Here is a 23,619-nt window from a genome sequence, read left to right on the forward strand (position 1 = left end):
TCGCGCTTAGACCAATGTCGTGGCCGGGCCGTTACATGTACATAGGTAAATAAACAAAAAAATGTCCAAACACGACTAATACTATACGCAGTGTTTTTATTGGATTCCGTTAACTTCGGCATATCGTCACTACTTTTAAAAAATCTCGTATCTCACGCTGTTCCTCAAAGTTAAAACGCAGTAAGTCTATATGCATTCCTATACATACTTATTACAATTTTCTTTTCATTGACAGACGAAGATACAAGTTTTTTTTTAAAGTAGTGACGATATAGTTAGGTCCATTGTAGGAAACAGAATAGCATAGTTAGTTTTCTTAAACTCGTATTTTTTTCTAAAAAAAAACTAGTAGGTTTATACAATTTTAATAAGAACAGCACATATGTAGTCACAAAATTAGGTCATTCCTACTTTGACTGTGCCTTAGCAATTTTTACACAAACAAGACATATAATGAAAGAAAAACCTGACCAGAAACATGGCTACGCGCCATACTGAACTGTCACCGCATGACGTCAGAATAACAGCGCCCTCTAGACAACAGTCATATATTTCTCGTCAAGCTTTACTATTGCATTGACTGGTACACTGGTATATTTTACACCACATTCAAACGCTCTAGTAAATATAGTAAACTAGCGACCCGCCCCGGCTTCGCGCGGGTATTATACATATAAACCTTCTTAAATCACTCTACCGATTTAAAAAAAACCGCATCAAAATCCGTTGCGCAGTTTATAACGAGGTACAATAGAGGCATACTACGTTATAATCGTGGTATACCGCGTTATAACCCTGGTATAATAGTGGTATACTGAGGTATAACAGTGGCATACCGCGGTATAACATGATATAGTGATGTGTCAAGAGCGGTACTAATAGAAGCAAGGATCATTAACCTACACAGACATTTTGTGCTAGTATCGATAGCAAATGACTCTGATAAGCCAACCTACTAGTGTACAGAATTTTCTCCATGGTAAAGAGCGATATAACGGGTTATAATAGTAGCATAGTGTTATAACCGTGGTATAATGGAATATAATCCTGGTATAACGCTGTATAGCAGTGGTATACCGCATATACCTGGTATACCGTGGTATGAAAGTGTTATACGGCGGCATAACAGTATAACGGCGGTATACCGAGGTGTAATGCCTGTATATCGCGGTATGATATTACTATACGGCTGTATAACAGTGGTATACCGCGGTGTAACGTGGTACAGTGGTGTGTCAGGCGTGGTACCAACAGAAGCTAGGAGTAAGTTTATGCTAGTATCTGCAGCAAATGACTCTGATCAGCCAATCTACTAATATTCTCCATGGTATAAGAGTGATATACGCGATATAATCTGGCATAACGCTGTATAGAAGTGGTATACACGGCATATACCTGGTATTCTGTAGTATAGAAGCGTTATACCGCGGTATAATAGTGTTATACCGTTGTATAACGATGGTATACCGCAGTGTAATGCCGGTATGTCGCTGTATAACAGTAGTATACCGTGGTATAACAGGGGTAATAGTGGTATACGGCTGTATAACTGTGGTGTAACGGGGTATAGTGGTGTGTCAGGCGTGGTACCAACAGAAGCTAGCGAGTAGAGCCAGCGCGGCGCGAGGGGGTCACACCGCCGGCTCCTCTTCGGCTGGGAGCTCCGCTGGGGGCTCCGGCTGCAAATAAATAAATTAATAAATATTAGACATTCTTAGACAGATTGACCGAGTCACAACACAAGCTCAAGAAAGCTTGTGTTGCGGGTACTCAGACAACGATAATGTGAATCCATACTAATATTATAAATGGGAAAGTGTGTGTGTCTGTTTGTTTGTCTGTCTTTCACGACCAAACGGAGCGACGACGTGACGTGATTTTTTAGGTGGAGATAGTTGAAGGGATGGAGAGTGACATAGGCTACTTTTTGTCTCTTTCTAACGCGAGCGAAGCCGCGGGCAAAAGCTAGTATAATATACAAATACACAGAAAACAATACATACACTCAGGAACAAATATCTGTGCTCATCAGACAAATAAATGCCTTTACCGGGATTTTTTTATTTTTATTACGGACTGATCGGCGATTGACCCTAGTCACACCTGATGGGAAGTGAAGACAGAGCCAGGACCGCGGCTTAGCAGGCAGGGTAGTGACCCACTAGGCCAAACCGGTCGTCAAAATAAACGCCGTGGAAATAAACATTTTTGTTTTAATCAAAGATGATAAGAAGATAGTTAGAGAGAGATATAGGAAATCGGTCCTACATCCGATATCGGATCGGTCGGATAATGTGAAAACGCACTTAGGGTTTCGTGAAACCTATCGACGGGGAAAGGTACTTTTTGTTTGCATTGTTTCAAATCTAAGCCGCATGGCCTGTTAATCTGTAATTGCTTGGTTTCCACGGGACAGGCTTCGCCTAGTGTGGGACCATAGAACTAATTGTCTGTAAATCGTTATGTTAAATAAATATTTCATTTCATTTCAAGTTTTTTTTTTTTTGGTGTCTGTTCTACTTTATTTTGAGAATTTTTGTGCTTTTTCGTCTCAAAATAGTGAGCTCTTTTGACTCGACAAGAGAAAAAAAAATGACATTCATTTTGTAAAAAAATGTCATTCCTTTAGCTAAAAAAGTCAATCATTTTGTAAAATAAAAAAAAAAACTTGTCATTCATTTTGTAAAAAAAGTCATTCATTTTGTAAAAAAAGTAATTCATTTTGTAAAAAAAAACAAAGATTTTGAGTAATTTTTGTCTCCTATTAGAATCTAAAGAGCTCATAATCGAGTAGACACAACGTGAAAATTTCAAAAAATTAAACCCCTGTTGAGCTCTGGCGACCTTACTCGCCGGGAAGAACATATGACTATGAGTAGTTTTTTTAACTGACCTGAACTTCCACCTCCAGCTCTCTAACCCTGTTCTCCAGCTCCATGACAGGGTCGGCCGTGGCCTCGGCGAGGTTGGTGACGCTCTTGGACTTGAAGCACTGGAAGTCCACGTGGCGGCTCTTGGCTTCCTCCTTCTCCCAGGACATGTGGATGAACGGGCGTTGGACGTAGTTGTAGATCACTTCGGCTCGGCCTCCGGGCCTGGAAAATTGAGTTTTTTTTTATAAACTGCAATATCCATACTAATATTATGAAAGGAAAGTGTGTGTGTCTGTTTGTTTGCTCCATGCTAGTGGCGGGCAAAGTAGAAGGGATTGCATCCGGCATGCCACCGATCCTCCAGTAGTATGCGATACCAGCACTGTAGTAAAAATGCATTTTTGGTGTAAATCTGGCCCGCCTCTAAAATTCCTTCGTATATTTGGCCCCAGTGAACAATGTTTGCCCGCCACTGCTCTAGCCACAGCGGTACAGCGGTATACCGCTGTATAACAGTGGTATACCGCAGTATAACTCGTTGGCAAGTATCAACTGCGACTAGGGTAACAGTGGTATACCGCTGTATAACAGTGGTATAACATAATCTCGAAAATTCCGGAATTGAAAAAAGATATATATGAGGTAGTGCCTATTTTATGACCAAAGGGTTTCATCCAGGGCTAGTTAGAGCGAGATAGTGTAAGTTTTAACCCGCTAATATTATACCACTGTCACTTTCTGGTTTTGATCTCAATTGTTTTAGCTAATAAGTGAAATATATAATCTAAGTAACTAACTAACTAGTATGGCACTGTGATCCAAAGAGGATCTTGGCCTCCAAAACGAGAGCACGCCACTTATCCCGATCCTGCGCAGCTTCCTGCCAATTATCGGCTTGTAGCTGACACAAATCCGCCATCACGCTGTCTCCTCAGCGGTATCTGGGCCGACCCGCCGGGCGACCACCAGTTGGTCTTCCCAGATACGCCCTCTTGGCAACCCGATCCTCTCCCATTCTTAGTAGGTGGCCGAACCAGCGAAGTCTGTGGGATTTGGTTACGCCGATGATGTTCGCTTCGCCCACCAACTCCTCTATTTCGGCATTCCTCCTTATCCTCCACGTGCCGTCATCTCTCTTGACAGGTCCCAGGATTTTCCGGTATATCTTCCTTTCCGCTACAAGGAGCTGACTTTCCTCTTTTTGTGTTAGTGTCCAGGCCTCACAGCCATTCATTAGGATTGGTCGAATTACGGTGTTATATATTCTCAGCTTAGTATTTCTACTGAGAAGCCTGGACACCAACACTTAATGGAGGGCTGCACTGCACCGCAACGCACTCTGGATGCGAATTATAATTTCCTCCCCCCTGGTGTTTGTGTCGGTGATGGTGCATCCAAGATAACGGAATTTGTCAGTTCCATGGTAGACGGTACCCCCAACATGAAGACTTGCGCGCTTAACTCGCGTATTTTTGTAGCGCTTTATCTGAAGGTATTCAGTTTTGGACTGGTTAATCCTGAGACCTATCCGAGAGGCCTCTCGTTCGAGGACACTAGCTGCCAGCTCTACTTCCCCTCGACTTTTCTCTAATAAAGCAAGGTCGTCCGCGTACCCTATCACTTTGTGCCTGCCGCTCAACTCCAGCCCTATGTCCAACGCTAGCACTTTTCGGACAACATGTTCAAGGGCCAAGTTGAAGAGCACAGGTGATAAGGCATCTCCTTACTTTAGACCGGTCATCACTTTAAATTCTTCTGTCAGCTCCCCACCTACCCTGACACGCATCCTACTCTCTTTTGTTGCTGTAGTTATCATGGCAACTAGTTTTTTTGGGATGTTAAAATTGACGAGAATGGCATAAAGAGCGTCCCTGTCTATACTGTCATAGGCCTTCGTGAAGTCCACAAACAAAGAGTGAACGAACTTTGTGCGTATTCCCACTTCTTTTCCATGATTTGCTTAAGCAGGAAAATCTGGTCCATCGTGCTACGGTTTCTACGGAAACCACATTGGTAATCTCCAAGGATTTTTTCAGAATATGGTTCAGGTATATGTAATCAGTTTAAGGGGCTACCTTTGAACACGCCACGCACCGCACGCCAGTTGCCTGCCGGCTCTCGGACGGGGGGGCTGTGCCGCTCGCTGCGCCGAGCCATTTTTTTTCTTAGAATAGAGAAGCGAAACAAAATGAAATTAAATTATCATTTCATTATTACAAGTGTACATTACATAATTCCTGTTTTAGGACAAAAACAAATTATTTCACAATGTACTATGTGACATGTATTGGCGAATTTTGCCCGTCAGTCGCAAGTAGAATTTGGCCGTGTGGGTTTCATCACCGCTTACGGCTCTCACTGATCAATGCGGGCCTGGTTTCGAGCCCGGGCAGTGGGATATCTTTTTGTGTTTTTTTTTTTTTACAAAAACGATTAGTTTCTACATTATAAAGGTTTTAATATCTCCCGGTTACAATATTTATGGCAAAATTCATTGTTTCGTATTTTCTCGCTGATGAAAATTATTTGAAGCTTCATATATATGTAAAAGTTTATACAAACGTTGAATTTTATCACAAATATTATACAGGAAGCCTGTATAGTTTACATGTGCTGGCTGTGTAAAAAAAAGCAATAAATAAATATGAAAATGAATACATAATTATTTTATATAAAATACACACAAGCTAAAATGCATGTGCCTTGTAAACGAGCGCGCAGGCATGGTTAGATTTGGTTAGGTACCCACAGTACCTACTGCGAGCCGGCGCGCGCGCTCGGGTGGGGTCGTTGACCTTGCAACCCCTGCAGGTAGGTTTTAGTTCGCGGCTTCGCGCACATAGCACGAAATGATATAGGTAACAAGGAAAGGTGATATATAAATAAATTTGAACTATTCTTTATATTATAACGTGACCATAATACGTACCGTATGCCGCAACTAACAAAAATCTAAATTTGTAGATAGGTGTTCGTAGTTTCCGTTAGAATAACGAAATATTTTAAAATTATATAATTATTACGATCAAAGATACGGTACCTACCATAGAATTTTATCACAAATATTATTCATTTTTAGTTAAAAATAGTGTGCCAAATTGTACAGGCTGTAATTTTTATAACAAGTTATATGTTAAAAAATAATGGAACCTGAAAATGTAATATTATATTTCGTTAAATTTTATATAGTTTCAGTTTATTTATTCAAGAACAATTTTTACATCGTGTTTGTTTATACACTTTAATCCTTCCATTCTGTATCCAAAACACTCTTCTCTCACGAGACTATTCAGATGGTACGCGACTGAACTTTGTGCTTCGTCCGCCTCGCCTGTGCGCGCTGTGTGTGTAGGGTGAAGTGGTCGACAGTGGTTCGTTTTTTTTTCAAAGGCCATATCTCCGGAACTATTGCCGATAGGGAGTGAGTATAAAGAACAAAATTACAGTAAATGTAATATAGTTTTAGTATGTATTATTGATTTAAAAAAAAATAATACTTTCAAACTCAAAGAAACCTAATATGTATTGCACTATGTTATTTTTTTGTTTACCGTTATCCCATGATTAAATATATTGTACATTGATTCGGTTCGGAGGTGGTGTCACCCCTTTTCCAGGTATTGGATACTGCGAATAATTACCCATTTGGATAATTTTAAGCAATATAAATCATCAATAGAATCAAATAAAAGTAAGGCGTAGATAAAAGCTAATAAGTAATAGTTATTTGTTATACAAGGGTGCAAAGTTGAACTTGGCGAGTTTTTCAACACATGAAAAGTAAAATACATTTGCACCCGTTTGTAACACGAAACTTTTCCCCTCCACTATTTATAGCGAGGAAAGTACAACGCAAAAAACGTATGTAGAATAGTATAATCCTTTTTTATAAAAGCAAACGTAAAGATATGCAAACAGGTATACGGTCCGCCTGATGGAAAGCGATCACCGTAACCCTGTATACATGTATTCGTCATTATGCTAGATACAATTCCTTGAGAAATCTCTTTCAAAACCTTCTATGTTTGGTGCGCGAGCGTTATCATGGATACTCGCAAGCATCCTATCAGTCATTCTGTGAAATATCCAGTACTGGTGTTAGTCGTCGCTCAAATGGTGTACACCGCTTGTTTGTCTTAAAAGCTAAAATATAAATAAGATAAAATGTGAAATTCACGGAATGGGCAGATACATAGCGCGCGCAGGCGGACTAAGCACACATGTCAGTGGCGGGATCCCTTTCTTTCCCATAAACTTATTGTTCATAGTTTCGTTAGTCAGAAGTTGTTATTCACATATTTTGTGGTCATAAACATCACTAGTCATAATTTTTGTTACGAATAACGTTTCATGGTTCTAACAATAACAAACCATAATATTGGATATCATAATCTCAAAAGTCATAAAGTTGATGAGTATAAAATTGAAAAGTATAACAATAATTATTCAGAAATATTATTAGGCATATATTTTGAAGCCCTACTGATTTTTCTGCATATAGATTTAATGTCTAAAATTCCTAAAGAAAAACAAAGATATTACATAACATAACATTAGTTCTTATCATAATTCAGTTTCAAATATGTTTTTGATTATGTCATGTAATATGAGAAACGCTACACATTAAAAACAAGTATATTCCTAAAGTATATTATATTTCAGACATACATATATTTATTATTACACAGAAAAAAAATATAGTAACCCTATTCCTCGGGTAGGTTGTTAGTTTCCTTTGATTCCTTAGAGCGGAAATAGGAGCCCCGAGTAGTGGGCTCCGTCTACTCATTGGTGGAACTAAATTGTTTTAAAAATAACTCTTTTCCTCATGTAGGTTCGTTAGTTACCTTAGAGCGGAAATAGGAGGCCTGCGTAGCGGGGCTCCGTCGGTTTATTGGCGGAACAAAATTGTTTCAAAAAGTAACCCTTTACCTCGTGTAGTTAGTTTCCTTTTGCTAGTTATCTTTTGTCCTTAAAAGCGGATATAGAAATTGTCAACGTCGGCTCCTTGGCGAGACCAAATGGTTTAATAAGTGCCATGAAAATTTAATAAACACTGAGGAAGTTAGTAAGCCAAATTACAAGTTTCGAAAATGCAGACGAAAAAAACATTGCAACATTTTTTATGGGAAACAATAGAGAACCATTTAATGCTATTAGTGAAGAAACACATGGTTATTAAGGTTTACTATTATCTGGCAGAAACTTTTTACGCATATATTTGATTCGTATAATAGTTCTTGGCAGAAGTACTACGCAGAATATGCTTTGGCATAAATCATTTCGCAGATTTTTGTAATACCGAATCATCTGTTGTCATAATGTTGATGACCATAATAGTCTTTTAGTCGAACATTTGCTTTTGCAGATAATATTTGTGCATAATATTTAGGTGGCATAAAGTTGCGATTTGCTATTTGATAGCGAGTTGGATGTGTTGGGGATGCAAGATACCTAACACTCCTCCTCGCTTCGCTCGTCGTCGTACCTAACGGTGACTCTGGGGCAGTTTTTCTCTTATGATAGCGTGTAATAATTCTGCTAATGTAATATTATGCGATTAGATTATTATGGTACATACAATTATGCTAAATCAAAGTCGACCAAAGTAATGTTTCTGCCAAATGTGTCTTATGCATGGTAGTAATAATGCCAACTAAATTTTCTGCAAAATTACCATTCGACTGAAAGTGTTTCTGCGAAACATGTTATGCGAAGTGTGTTTCGGACTAAAATTATTCTACCAGATGAGGGTAACCCGGTTATTAATCGTTATGACTTGTGATAAATCCTTAGAATCTAAGGCTTAGATCAATTATTCCGAATAAGTTTATTTCCTTCAACATTATGGATTTGTACATCTATGGACTTTGATTATTATGGCTAATAAATTTTATGACTAACAATACTTATGACTTTCAAAAATCAGAACTACAATTTCTGACGTTTAATTTTATGACTAGTGATAATATGACTAAGAAAAATTATGACGGAAAACGTTATGGATAGTAAAAATCGGACTTAAAAAATTATGGGAACCAATAGAGACCCGTCAGTGGCGCTTCATTTGAATAGCCTCGTGATAGAGGAGCGTTAGAGAGAGAAGAGTGTTTTGAAGACAGAATCGAAGATTTAAAATGTACATAAGTAATAAACAAAATTGATGATGAATTTTGATGTTCTATTCTTTTTTTCACACAGCCAGCCGGCAGCCCATGTGCAGAAAATATTGCTTGTTATAAAAATTACTGCCTGTATAGTTTGGTTCCCTGTATGATATTTGTAACAAAATTCAACGTTTCTATGGTAGGTCGAATCTTTGATCGTAATAATTATCATATAATTTTAAAATGTCTCGTTATTCAAAATGTAACTTATAGGTACTTGAGTTGTACTGTGCGTGCTAAATATGCAGTCTGCCTGTATGCAGTCTTTCGCCGGCTCGGCGCTGCGGACTACCTACCTCGCAACTCGCAAGTCGCAACGCAACCCCAAACACAAGGCACATGCATTAGCTTAAGTGAATATTTATAATAGGTACCTATATGTATTGCTACGCGTTCTGTTTTATTGCAAAAAAAAGATACTTTTTATGTGAACCTACAATTAATTTACATCAGGAAAAACATACAAAACAATGAATCTTGCCATAAATATTGTAAACGGGAGATATAAACCTTTATAATGTAGAAACTTATCGGTTTTGAAAAAAAATAAAAACCAAAAAAATATTCCTCAGGCCAGAATCGAACCCAGACCATACTAGTACTAGACTCAGTCAGTAAGCGGCGTTACAAACCACAGTGCCAAACTCTGCTTATGACTACTGGCCAAATGCGCTAGTACTTTTCACATTGTACATTGTGAAATAAACAATTTGTTTTAGTACTAAAACAGGAATTATCTAATGATAATTTAGATACATTTTGTTCCGGTTATCGATACGGTCATTGATGATGCCACAGGGCCCTCTGGTTCGAGTTTAAAGGTAATTTTATGATACGTCAATACAACAACATTCATATTGATTATTGACAAAAAAAATCTTCCATAATACGACAGCATTCCAGCCGCGGGTAACTGAAGGCCTTGGTCACTTTTCTTTAGTTTACTGCATTTATTTCCGTTTATAATATTTGCATATTTATAGCATTAAAGTGTATTAGTACCCATACATTCGTACAGGCAACTCCTGGCGCTAGTAGCTTATAGTATTGCGATCTAGTACAAGCAACTCCTCCTAGATGGCGACTTGTTACGTATGGTGGTCTTGAATCTCGATCGACGTATCGTATAACAGGGGTGCGGGGAGGGGAAGTAGCGCGATCGAGCGAGGGCATTCAAACGGGGGACCGTCTTAAAGTAAATATTTGTTGTAGAAAGTTGTGTTTCGTGATAATTTAAAATTACTAGCCGGGAGTTGAGTGTTATGCTCGAATACTAAAGGACAATTAAATATAAATAAATAACAATTAGGAACATTATTATTTTATAAGCGTTATTGATGCTCAATTTATTAGATCGAACTTAAATTTCAGGAATAATCTAAATTAATCGGTATTAAAGCGGCATAAACTCAAAATTTTACTTCTTTTCTTATAGCACTGAATATTTTAGGCATAGAGTCTTAAGTTCAGACGCAAATCGTAGTATTTGGTATTATATTCATTCACAAGCATAACGTCGTAGTTAATACTTTATACACTTTTCACAAAGACGTGTGCATATTTTCCTAAACTCTAAGTATATTACCACTTACCACAAAATAAAAAAGATTTGAAAAGCAAATGTATGGAAAATGATGAATATGAAAAGAATGATTTAATTTTTTACAAAAACCTAGGAATAAATTATAAAATCTGTCTTTTTGGGCTATCTTGGATATCTTTTGTCCCTACTCGAGTCTGATAAAGGTAATTCAATATTTCTTTTATTACAGTTATGTAAACAAGACGTTATGCCATTCTTAGGGCCGGTTGCATCAAACCGTCTGTCATCGTTAAAGCGTTCGTTAAATTTTATTGTATGGGAAGTTCCATAGACATTTGCTGCGTGACGATGATGTGTCTGTCAAATGTGGTTGATGCAACTGGCCCTTAATGCCAAATTATTACTTTTATATTATTTCGATGGTCAATGGATAAAAAAATAACTTTAACATTGACCACTATCAGAAAACTGGCACTGAAACCTCGTTTGTATCGTTAACTGTAGTTCGAAATACCTTGCAAGACCGATTTTGACACAAAATGGGCTTTCCTGTAAAATTACTAAAATGAAAATTTCGGTGTTATATGCCTTTCAGGTACGGAGTTATTGTCTTAAACGTCGATTTATAGTAAATTTAAATTTAAAATTGTATCATTTCATCAAAAACCCACCAGAAACAAAAACAAAAAAAAATTGTTCAATTCCGGAACTAGTTCCGGAATTCCGGAATTGAAGTCCAATCTCGAAAACCAGTTCCGGAATTGAAAATCGTCCGATATTGCAAGCCCTATGCCCCACGTTACACAAATGTACTATTATTTGTGTAATTTTGAAAGTCTCTCCAACCATACTTACCCGGGCATACACACTATATTTTTATTTTAATATTATAATTGGGAAAATGTGTGTGTCTGTTTGTTTATCCGTCTTTCACGGCAAAACAGAGCGACGAGTTGACGTGATTTTTTTTAAGTGGAGATAGTTGAAGGGGTGGGGTGTGACATAGGCTACTTTTTGTCTCTTTCTAACCCCCCACTTCCCTAAAATGGAAGGTAGAAGGTAGTAGTTAAGAAGCCGCGAGCCAAAGCTAGTACTGTATAGGGTGACTTTATGTACCTTTTGCGGACTTTTTCTTTGTAAGTCGGGTACCCCTCCACGCCGAGACGAATCTTTTTGAGCCCTCGTTCCTTCATCACTTGCTTTGCGACATCTCTGTAATTCAAATAAACAATATTTGATTAAAAACTACATAAGTAACCAAATGATGATGTTTTACATATGTATTTTTCTACTCGTCGACTTTAATCTGTCAATTAGGACACCACAGACTAAACTATAGAAAAAAATTCAAAATAGAACTTCATATATGTTCTATACTAATTTGCGATACCTGGCAAATTTTTCTGCATCTGAAACACATTTTTTTTTATCGCGTTATCGACTAATCAGAGACTGTTATTACAAACAATTGGTTGCCAGGTAATTCGATGTTGATACAACGGTGAACGACGCTATTAACATTAATTTTAACTGGAATGCTGACATTTTTCGTCCATTGATGATGAAAATGATGACTCATAGAATAAGTATTGTATACAATAGTGATATAATTAAGCTTTCCATCCGTACTATTAGGCCACTCAGCAAGCTTCGTGGCCTAAAAATGACACTCAACTGAAAAGCTTTGTATTAATATCACGATTGTATAATATACTATTTTAAACTAAAGGAAAAATTCACGCTATGGCAAGATTCGAACCTGCGACACACTGCTTTGCCGGAGCAGTCGCTATGACCAACTTAGTAACGGAGGCCAGGCTGCACCGGCAATGCAGTTGGGTCGCTGGTTCAAGTCCTGGCGGAGGTGTGAATTTTATTTATTATCGTTCACAGACATCTCTACATGATAAATAAGTTTAATTTCATCGGTGAAGGAAAACATCGTGAGGAAACCGGACTAGGTAGGTAGGAAGGTCAGATGGCAGTCGCTTTCATATAAACTAGTGCCTACGTCAAATCTTGGGATTAGTTGTCAAAGCGGACCCCGGACCCCCATGAGCCGTGGCAAATGCTGGGATAACGCAAGGAGGATGATGAAAAAATAAGTTTAACATACTGACCTGTTCTCGATATACTTGAAGAACCTGTAAAGCGGTGTGGACAGTACAGTCTGACTGTATTCATCCCCCATTTGGGGGGATACTGCTCATCCCATTCTACCTGGAAACAAAATTTTGTTTAAAAATATTATAAAATCAGTCTGTTCAAAATTCTACCTATAATTCTACCTACCTAACCATATATATTTAAACGATATGTTTCCCCTCACCTCGCGCCTCGCCCCGCCCGCGCGGCCCTCTAATTAGTTGTTGACACCTGACAGACATGTGCAAAAACGGTTGTGCTTCCGTGATGAAGTGTGGATCCCAGCCAATCCTGCCTGCAGTTCCTGACTCCCGGAGAGAAGGTTAGTGCATGTCTTTGACCACCTTGACAGATTTTTGTATTTCTATTTTGCCCCCTCTTGTCCGTTCATAAAATCAGTAGTTTATCAAGAACAGCCTGTGATCGCAACCTCACGTTTACCTCACCCGAGCTAATTTGCTAGGAAAGATGGCGGCCCTCAAAGCTCAAGACTGATCAAAATAGTAGCATATTAGGTACATTGTATGGATCTGAATGCTGGGCGACAAAGGTGGAGGATGAAAGGAGAGTGCACGTAGCGGAAATGAGAATGTTGAGATTGATGTGTGGAGTGACCAGAATGGATCGGATCAGGAATGAGTATATTAGGGGAAGTTTGAAAGTTGCGCCTATAACGGAAAAGATGAGGAGTGGCAGGTTGGCGTGGTTCGGTCATGTAATGAGGAGGGATGAATGTCATATAGGCAAAAGAATGTTGGAGATGAAGGTTGATGGATGGAGAGGGAGGGGTAAACCCAAACAACGCTGGATGGATTGTGTGAAAGAGGATATGAGGAAGAAAGATGTGAGTGTTGAGATGACGAAAGATAGGGGAGAATGGAAGAGGAAGACGTGTTGTACCGACCCCACATCAGCAATTCCCGTCAACTTTGTACAATGCCACGTCAGCAAATTTTAATTGATCCTATTTTGTTACCAACATTTAGTAATATAATTCGACTTTCGTAAGATATATACTGAAGTAAACACAAAGATGGCTGGATATAGACTGCTTTATTAAATAAGTAAACCTACCCACATAGGTATTTATAAATATGCTACATCTTCCCCTTAATGAAAGAAAGTAGTAAACTTAACTGACTAACGAGCTTATACTTACTTACTACATTAAAATATGAAGGCCTTTACACAATGCAAATATAGCTAATACATTTCACGAATACACTTGATTTTCAATCTTATTAGTCTTATTTTCATTCTTATTAGTTAATATTCAAAGTCCACTTTCGCTGGCCAGATTCGTGAGATGCAGTATCTATAAGATTATTTAATCTTACGCATTGGCCGTATGTAGAGAATATCATCTATTACTAAACTTATTTACTATACAATATTTTATATGTTTATCTTTCCTATCCTAAGAAGTTATTGCTTGGCACTAGTATTGTACCAAAACTTAATGATGCACATAACATAATAGATACACAAAATGTGTTAAGATTAAAATATTTAGAACACAATAACTTTCCATACAGTATTTATAAAAGCAAATAGCCACTTACATAATAGTAATGTTTAAAGTATTTATGGGGTAGCTCTTAATAAGACATTAATAATAACTAATTTTTATTATAGCAGGTACCTAATCTGCTTTAAAAATTTCTAAGGTTTCTTTTATGCTACTACATACATAAGGTTCATTTTAGAATAACAGTAAGATATAGGTACACATCTTATTTTATCTCTAATTTTAGTTTTTGATAAACAGTGATTTCAGTTTACACACCTGTACATGACTTATAAAAATATCTAACCTTATCTTAACCTAATACATAACATTTGTTATTATTGTTTAAGCTTTTTCTTAGCCTCGATTGCAGCAGTTCGCGGTAAGCGCTGATTATTATTAGGCCCTGGAACAATTGACTGCTCGGCCTGAGAACGTGTGTCCTGCATCCGCCCCGCGGTGTCGGATGCCGCGTCAAGCGTTTCACCCATGTCGTCGTAAATGCTATCGTCATTAGAACACCCTGCATCATCACCGTCCAATACCTCATGAGATAATGTGGGAGACGCATCCTCGGGTTCTAGTTTGATCAGATGCCGCCTGTTTCTTCGATAACGCTTGCCTGAGGCATCCGTTACGAAGTAGGATCTTGGCTGCGGCGCCCGGCCCGCGACACGCGCCGCGCGCCTCCGCCCGCCGGCACCACTCCCGTCCATAGCGATGACGTCATCGCCCGGCTGCAACTCCGGCAAGGCTCGCGCCCGCTGGTCGTGCCATTGTTTACTACGCACCTGATTACGAACTATATTGTCATAGTCGACAGTGTTGTCCCTATCCGGTACTAGTTTATTCTCATGAATTGGCAATCGCGTATTTAATCGTCTGCCCATTAACAACTGTGCAGGACTAGCGATTCCATCCCTCGGCGTGGCCCGAAAATTCAATAAACCTAAATAAAAATCCGCACCTGAGTCCAATGATTTTTTTAAAATGCTTTTCACGGTCCTAATCATCCGTTCACTGCGCCCGTTAGACTGAGCGTAGTTAGGAGACGACGTGGAGTGCCTGAAGTTCCAAACCTCAGCAAACTTCTTGAACTCCCTTGACGAATATGCTGGACCGTTATCTGAGATGAGTTCTACTGGAATTCCGTGTCGAGCGAATTGATCCCTTAGTGCAAGGATAACAGAGGTCGAATTTATTGATCGTAAGGGACATACCTCGACAAAGTTTGAAAAGTAGTCCACTAAAAGCAAGTAGTTTTTACTTTTATACTCAAAAATGTCAGAACCAACTTTGACCCATGGCAGACCCGGTATGAGGTGCGGCACCATCGGCTCCCGCTGCGGCGCGGGCGCGTGCTGCGCGCAGGTGCGGCAGCGGCGCACGGCGCGCTCCACGTCGCGCGACATGCCCGGCCACCACATCACCTCCCTGGCGCGCCGCTTGCACCGGTCTATGCCGAGGTGGCCCTCGTGTACACGCGATATCATCTCTGACCTGAGACCGCTCGGAATAAACACCAGATTGTTCTTGAATATCACGCCCTCTGTATATTCAAAGCATTCCCTTGCGTCCCATAACGTTCGCACGGATTCATCAGACTCATGTTTCGAGACAGGCCATCCATTTTTCATATAATTTATTAAAACTTGACATACCTTGTCTTCGCGAGTGAATTGTCTTACTGTATCCATCCTGCAATCACTTATGCGCACCAACCGCAACAGGAAACAGGTTTGGTCGTCTACTTCTTGTGATACCTTATCGCTCATTAAGTCTGGAAGGGCCGCACGAGACAATGTATCCGCGATGAACATGTACTTTCCTGGTTTGTATACCACAGAGAAATCATACCTTTGAACCCGCAACATCATACGCTGCAACCGAGCCGGTACCGCGTCCAGTGATTTTTTAAACAGCGCTTCCAGCGGTTTGTGGTCGGTCTCAACTACCACGTATTCACCAGTCTCTTCGGAGGCGTGGGTTCGGATCCCACCGCTGCCACCATGAAGTAAACACAAAGATGGCTGGATATAGACTGCTTTATTAAATAAGTAAACCTACCCACATAGGTATTTATAAATATGCTACATATACATGATAATTGTTATAATTAAGAAAATATAGATACTAGAGAACCTTAATGACGAAATAAAACTTAATAAAATCTCAATTCATCAACAAAATCTTGGTAACAAAATAGGAATTAATAAAAACAAATTTAACTTTTCCCTTAATTTTTGTACAAAGTTGACGGGAATTGCTGACATAACGTGGGATAAGGGTAGGAGGAAGAAGAAGAAGAAGATATGTACACTAGTTAGTAATCTTACCGCATCATCGTCCAATAGTACTACAGCATGGCACTCCCGATCGCCGCGGCGGGCTGATTGCACCATCAGCGGCAGGATGAGACGTTCCAGAAAATTCTCGAACTTTCTCCGGAGCACTATGGGCTTTAGAGGCTCCTAGTCCTTCACCATCTTGTCCCGGTCGGTTTCGGCCTCAGCGACTGGGTTTGGTATGGCTATTGAGACGGTCATGAGCTCTCAAGTGGCTGACGTAGCCATTTTCGCAGAGAATGACACTCACTGCATGTCAACACCCCTCCGATGTAATTAGTTTATGACCGCAGGTAGCCGGGCCTTTATCTCGTCGCGCTTGGCGTCAAGTTCCACTCGCTTAAGTTATAAGATTTTTTCGTGAGATGTTTTGCTGCATAAATAAATACCCTTAGAACATAAATACCCTTGGAATGTTAAGTAATATTTATGGAAAAATAATAAATACCGCATCATCATCCAATAGTACTACAGCATGGCACTCCCGGTCGCCACGGCGGGCTGATTGCACCATCAGCGGCAGGATGAGACGTTCGAGAAAATTCTCGAACTTTCTCCGGAGCACTATGGGCTTTAGAGGCTCCTAGTCCTTCACCATCTTGTCCCGGTCGGTTTCGGCCTCAGCGACTGGGTTTAGTATGGCTATTGAGACGGTCATGAGCTCTCAAGTGGCTGACGTAGCCATTTTCGCAGAGAATGACACTCACTGCATGTCAACACCCCTCCGATGTAATTAGTTTATGACCGCAGATAGCCGGGCCTTTATCTCGTCGCGCTTGGCGTCAAGTTCCACTCGCTTAAGTTATAAGATTTTTTCGTGAGATGTTTTGCTGCATAAATAAATACCCTTAGAACATAAATACCCTTGGAATGTTAAGTAATATTTATGGAAAAATAATAAATACCGCATCATCATCCAGTAGCACTACAGCATGGCACTCCCGGTCGCCACGGCGGGCTGATTGCACCATCAGCGGCAGGATGAGACGTTCCAAAAAGTTCTCGAACTGACGGCGCGCTCCCTCGTTGGATAGCTCGTGGAGAAGGCCTCGGAGATTCTGGAAGTATAGCAGCAAGTTTGAAATGTCAACCGGTCTGGTAGTGACCCTGCCTGCTAAGCCACGGTCCTGGGTTTGAATCGAATCCCAGTAAGGACATTTACTTGTGTGATGAACACATTGAGGTATATGTACTACGTACTAGAGGCGACGTTGCCAAGCGAAAACACTGCACATGCTGACAAATGCGCGGGTGGGGGGAGCGGCCATTTACGCATAGAGTAGGTCTACCATCAGATGTGACACATTATTATATTCTGCCTAATGGGAATTTTACATTTAGTTAAAATACGGCTATTCTAGAATAGAATAGAATAGAATAGAATAGAAAAATGTCAAAATGATTTATTTATTTACAACTTAAACAATACAAAATAATATAATTGTGCTGTACTTATTTTCTTCTTTAAAATACAATGAATGAACAATATGTGTGTGGTCAGTTGGTAACCAAGTTTCCTCAGCACAATTTTTGGATAAAGCGTATCCATTGTTCCCTTTTTTCATGACCAGGCCAAAGAAAACTGCAAAAAGTGAGCGTGCTACAAATACAATTTCACTCAAAAAATATTAACAATTTATAAACAAATAAACTTTTTTAATATTATAGTAACATAATTCATGAAGTAGTAAGTAGTTACCTAATAATTTTCCAAATAGAAATATATATATTTCGCAAATATATTAGAGGTGAAACACATTAGTAGGAACAATGTAAATGGCACATCTGCGCGGTTAACTTTTTCTAGTCTATGATTGCGTCACCAAAATGGCGGCAGTCCGCTCCCGCTCGCGTGTTTGTAGAATATTCAATCTTAAAATATTATAGACGAGTTTTTTGTTTAATTTACCGATGAAATGTCACACCTTGACTTTTATTTGATTTTTTCGAGTGATTAGAACAATTTTTAAGCACACAAGAACGCATTATTCACGTGGATTGTAAATGAATCACGGCACGTCACTGCACTGCAAGGGCCTGGAGACGACTGACAACGTTGCGGTCCATGGACCGCAGTGGGGTGTGCTAAAAATTCTCTTAGCAACGTCGCCTCTAGTACGTAGTACATATACCTCAATGGATGAACACATATATTTGTTTCTGAGTCATGGATGTTTTATATGTATGTATATCACCTAGCACCCATAGCACAGTATAATAAAGAGTACTATCGTACAGTATGGCCACTCCCGCTCCCCGCTGAAAGTGCCGCCCACCCCCTCTCGGTTACCTCACAGTTACCGCCTGTCAAAAACGCGAACAGTCGACCTGTCATATGTCATTCATACAAGCATAGTACGCGTTCACCTACACGAGCTTAGACTGTGTGCTAGGAACGCGCCTCTTTCATATATTTGATCGCCGAGGTGTGCCCATAGTACAAGCTTTGCTTAGTTCGGTGCTACATTGCTGTGTAAGGTGTCCCCCAATATTTATCAAATCTTCTCTTCATATCAAGGCTGAACAGGCACCTTCTCAAGTCAAGCTCCATCGTAGGCCATGTTTTCCCTCGGCTAGTCTCTGGTTATGAGTAAACCAATTTATAATTTAAAAAAAAGCATACCTGGCATCTCACTGTATCTGCATCGAACGGCACAAGTAGATAGTCACAGGCCTCTCTCAGCTCCTGAACGGAGACTGCCGGTGGGCACCGAATGGCTCCACCTCTGTAGTACTCGAGAATGGCTCGGAACACCGTTGCTGAAATGCCTTCAGCCACCTCATACTCTCCTCGCTCATTTGGATGTGTAAATTCAAGACCTGAAAGATAAAGTTTTGTATTTATAAACTAGCTTTTACCCGAGGCTTCGCCCGCGTAATAAAAGTATTCATTAAGATTTTCATTTGGATCCTTAGGTTTCTCTGTAGGTATAAAGACTGTATCGTTAAATATGGAGACAACTTTGAGTAGCCGTATTTATTTGCTATTATATTTTTTTCTTATAACAAGACATGGGCTTAATAAGGCACATAATAAGGTACGCATTTTGTCCTAGAAACTCGACGTAAAGCATGTGGTTTAGACAGCATTGACTTAATCCTCCCGAGTACCAATTACGAATTCGGACAAATGCTACTAGAAAATTCACAAAGTGCGTACAAGACGACACAATTGCGAAAAAAAATTGTACAGTGCGAACCTCAACGACACATGATCCACAAAGCAGAATATCTAGACATAGTTTAGCCACTGTTATTAAAAAAAAATAAAGTTCATGATCTGTATATGGCGGCCATTTAGAGAATGTGGCATGGTGCTTACGCTAACTCCGACTTTGATGTCGAATTTAACTATCATACACTGTTTATATCGATCTGGTTTAGGCACTGTTCAAACACCATGAATGTCTATTAGACATTGGCCTATGCCTAATTTTTTTTATCTATTTCTCTCATCCTGCTTGTATCAAAAATTTACGGCAAACCGGAACGTTGCTCAAAAATGCGTTTTTTTTAATTATATAAATTCACCGCATTTATTCTGCAAGTACCCAATTGAACAACCATGAAGAGGACTCTTAAAAAATATATTTTGGCAGCATATTAACCTTCATTTGTCGAAATCGTACAAAAAGTCTTTGAGATATTCTCAAATTAAGCCAGATTAGGGGTTGTCCGAAATGTATTTGCTAGACCTTAATGAAAGTACCATAAAGTCCCTAAAATAAAAAAAATATCAGACCTTCTTATATCAAATCGTACTTACCAATACCTTCAGATCATACTCTCGGACCATAATAATACAAAATTATGCACATGTCAACATTTAGACGAGGTTTGTTGTGTCCCTATAATTAACGATACAGTCCTTATTTATCTGCGATTATTTCGATTGCACATAATACTTTTCCTTGCAATGATTGTAGAAATATTACACATCGACCACAGCGTAGGTAATTCTATATACGCTGGGGAAACCTTTATAAACATCCTACATACGTAATACACTATGATCGGTGGGTAAAAAGTACTTTTTTCTATTATCCCTTAAAAATTTTTACATTCTGCTTATACTTATCGCAAACGTAATCTTCAAGCAAGCAAACAACGATCGTCTTAGAGCACATTGATTGTAAGAGACCGCCAACCGATTATCCGTATCCCTCTAACGATACCCATATTATCCGTATCCGTATCTCTATCGCTATCTCTATCGCTATCCCTATCCCTATCCCTATCCCTATCCCTATCCGTTATCAAGATGTTCAATGATTTCTTATCAAGTGCTAAAATATAAAGTCTCATGGTTTTATCTTTTAAAATTAAGAAATCCCATACAAACTTTCAACCTCTTTTTCAACCCCTTCATCCCTTTTTTCGAAATAAAAAGTAGCCTATGTTCTGTCTCAGGGTCTAAAGATTGTCTGTTCCAAATTTCATCAAAATCGGTTGCGTGGTTTAAGCGGGAAAGCGTAACAGACAGACAGACAGACAGACAGACAGACAGACATAGAGAGTTACTTTCGCATTTATAATATTAGTAAGGATAAATAAAAAAAAGCCTTTTATATCCTGTTATTTTGTAGGTACAATGAAATTATTGCTGTTTGTTACTAAATGTTAGTTTTTTACCCCCCATGCAAAAACGACGGGGTGTTATAAGTTTGACGTGTCTGTCTGTGTGTGTGTCTGTCTGTCTGTCTGTGTCTGTCTATCTGTGGAATCGTAGCTCCCGAACGGATGAACCGATTTCGATTTAGTTTTTTTTTTGTTTGAAGCTGAGCGGAGTGTTCTTAGCCATGTTTTATAAAAATCGGTCCACTATGTCGCGGTTGGGGGTTTTTTCATTTTCTCTAGTTCTTATTGATTTCTGTTAACTTTAAGGGAAAGTTAGATAAATATCAATAAGTTTCTCTATGAAGCCTAGTGTTTTAACTTTTACTGTTATTGACTTATTCAAAAAATTAATTGAATGATTCGGCAAGTGTACCACAATGTAAAATTAGGTCATCTTTTCACATTTTTTCCGGAACGATCTTTTTTGCTCCACATGGCATAGCCGAGGTTGGAAACCACGATTTTTTCACGCATCTGCACATTTCTTTACCTTAATTAATTATGATAGAAAGTTTATTTTATATGTTGGTGTATGAAGAATTTTGTCCAGCACTGTAGGTCCTCTCACACTTATTGTCATTTATTATATATGAAAATGAAAAGAATATAGTTTATTCAAATCTAACAAAAAGTAATGAAATTTAATTATAGTATTAGTAAGATATAGGGTGGTTCTTATTAATGTGCCTAACAATGATTCAAATTTCTCGGAAAACAAAATTGTGCCAAGATAATAACTATTGTGTGATTTGCTAACCATACAATATACTATACAATAACTCTGTGTCAATAAGAATGTTATTTATATCACAATAAATATATGGTCTGTCTAGTTTTCACACAACTAATTAGATATAAATGGCTTATTGATAATGCCTTCTATGACATCAATGAATTCCTTGAAATGTAATATTTAGCGCGATAATGTATTAAAATTATTTAAATTATATAGAACACATTTATAAATTTTATAATTTAATTCTTAGAGTAATAAGAATTACTTAGTAATAATGAATGTTTATGTTTCTGACGTGTAATGTATAAATGTGCAATATCAATAAATATGAATATGAATATGAATGACCAATGAACAAGTGTGAGAGTGGTTATTCACATAAAGCAATGACTAACAGTATATTCTTGGATACACAAACATGTTATTGTGCATATATTTATATAATTAAAACATGTTTTGCCATCTTTTTAGCAAATTTTACAAGTATTTCACAATGAATTTAAAAGTGGAAAATGTCTGCCTTGGGTGAGACTTGAACTCACGGCCTCTGGATCGATACTCCAGCGCTCTGCCAACTGAGCCACCAAAACTTCAACCAAGCCAGCGAAATTTTCCACTACTAAGGTCCATGGGACCCGTAGCGACATCTACCGTAAGAGTGTTAAACTTCTTAAACGGCAACCGGAGTTCCAAGTCATATTGGAAATTCACCAGTTACAATGCGCTAACCATGCTAATTTTTTTTTTTTTTTTTCCACTTTTAAATTTATTCTAAGCCTAGTGGCATCGATTGCAGACGTTTCTGCTAATCAGAAGTTAAAAATATTTCATAATGATTAAGTAGTGTGGACCTAATGTAGGTCAAATTCACACCAATCACATCAAAGTGGACCGAAAATGACAAGCAAATACGATTTACTCACAAAAAACAAAGGAAGATCTAACCTGAACTGAACATCCTGCCAAGCATCGTATTTGGATGTGCTGTGAACTGCGCTGGGTCCACCACGAACCTAGTATTGTCTACAACCAACGTAATCCTGTCTTCACACAACTGCTTTCCATTCCTGGGCGCATCTTGTGCTGACGACGTCGAAGGAAGCGGAGTATTAGCTTGATTCTTAGGAGGCATGCTCGCAGAAGACAAACGCGCCCTCATAGGAGGCATATTCCTCTTAGACAACCTCTTTCTCCTATCCTCGTTATCCCTTCTGTACTCCTCGGTATCGCTGCTACTGTCTGGATAGAAAAATGATCTCCTCTGATCGGTCATGGCCTCCTGGCCTTTGCCCTCCATGTCCGACATAGGTGCCACTATCACATCACGCGCTACGCGCTGCCTTTGAGGCTTAAACTGCGGACGTCTGAGATTTCTCGTCGTGAAAACAAAGATTTTATGCAGTGGAAAAATTTTACGTCAGCGAACGTTTGACAGATCCGACGATGTTGCTAGAAGGATTTAAAGTGGAAATAATGTTGCCAGGTTAAGTATCGTTAAAAATCGTTTTGATAATCGATTAAAATTTTATAACAACTGTTTCCAGTTTTTAACAAAGGTTTTTAATAAAATGTATAAGATAAATACTAAGATACGGTGCATTAGTAGCGTTTCCTAATATGTTTCAAGCTAAATCATGTAACAAACTTTACTTAATTTTATTCGTTTTTGTTTACACCTATTGTGGG

The 23,619-nt window shown here is 38.9% G+C and overlaps 1 protein-coding gene across 1 annotated transcript; it reads right to left on the minus strand.

Annotated features, from left to right (window-relative positions):
• Positions 1-1,138: 1,138 nt before the first annotated feature.
• LOC125238704 (BTB/POZ domain-containing protein 10) lies at positions 1,139-23,369 on the minus strand. Its single transcript, XM_048146107.1, is given in 8 exon segments — positions 1,139-1,679; positions 2,894-3,095; positions 11,700-11,795; positions 12,704-12,776; positions 12,779-12,803; positions 17,486-17,638; positions 19,204-19,400; positions 22,879-23,369. Coding segments are annotated over 8 exon segments (1,155 nt in total). The 5' UTR covers positions 23,240-23,369; the 3' UTR covers positions 1,139-1,631.
• Positions 23,370-23,619: the final 250 nt, after the last annotated feature.

Source organism: Leguminivora glycinivorella, chromosome 24, assembly GCF_023078275.1.
Source record: "Leguminivora glycinivorella isolate SPB_JAAS2020 chromosome 24, LegGlyc_1.1, whole genome shotgun sequence".
NCBI classification, from domain to species: Eukaryota; Metazoa; Arthropoda; class Insecta; order Lepidoptera; family Tortricidae; genus Leguminivora; species Leguminivora glycinivorella.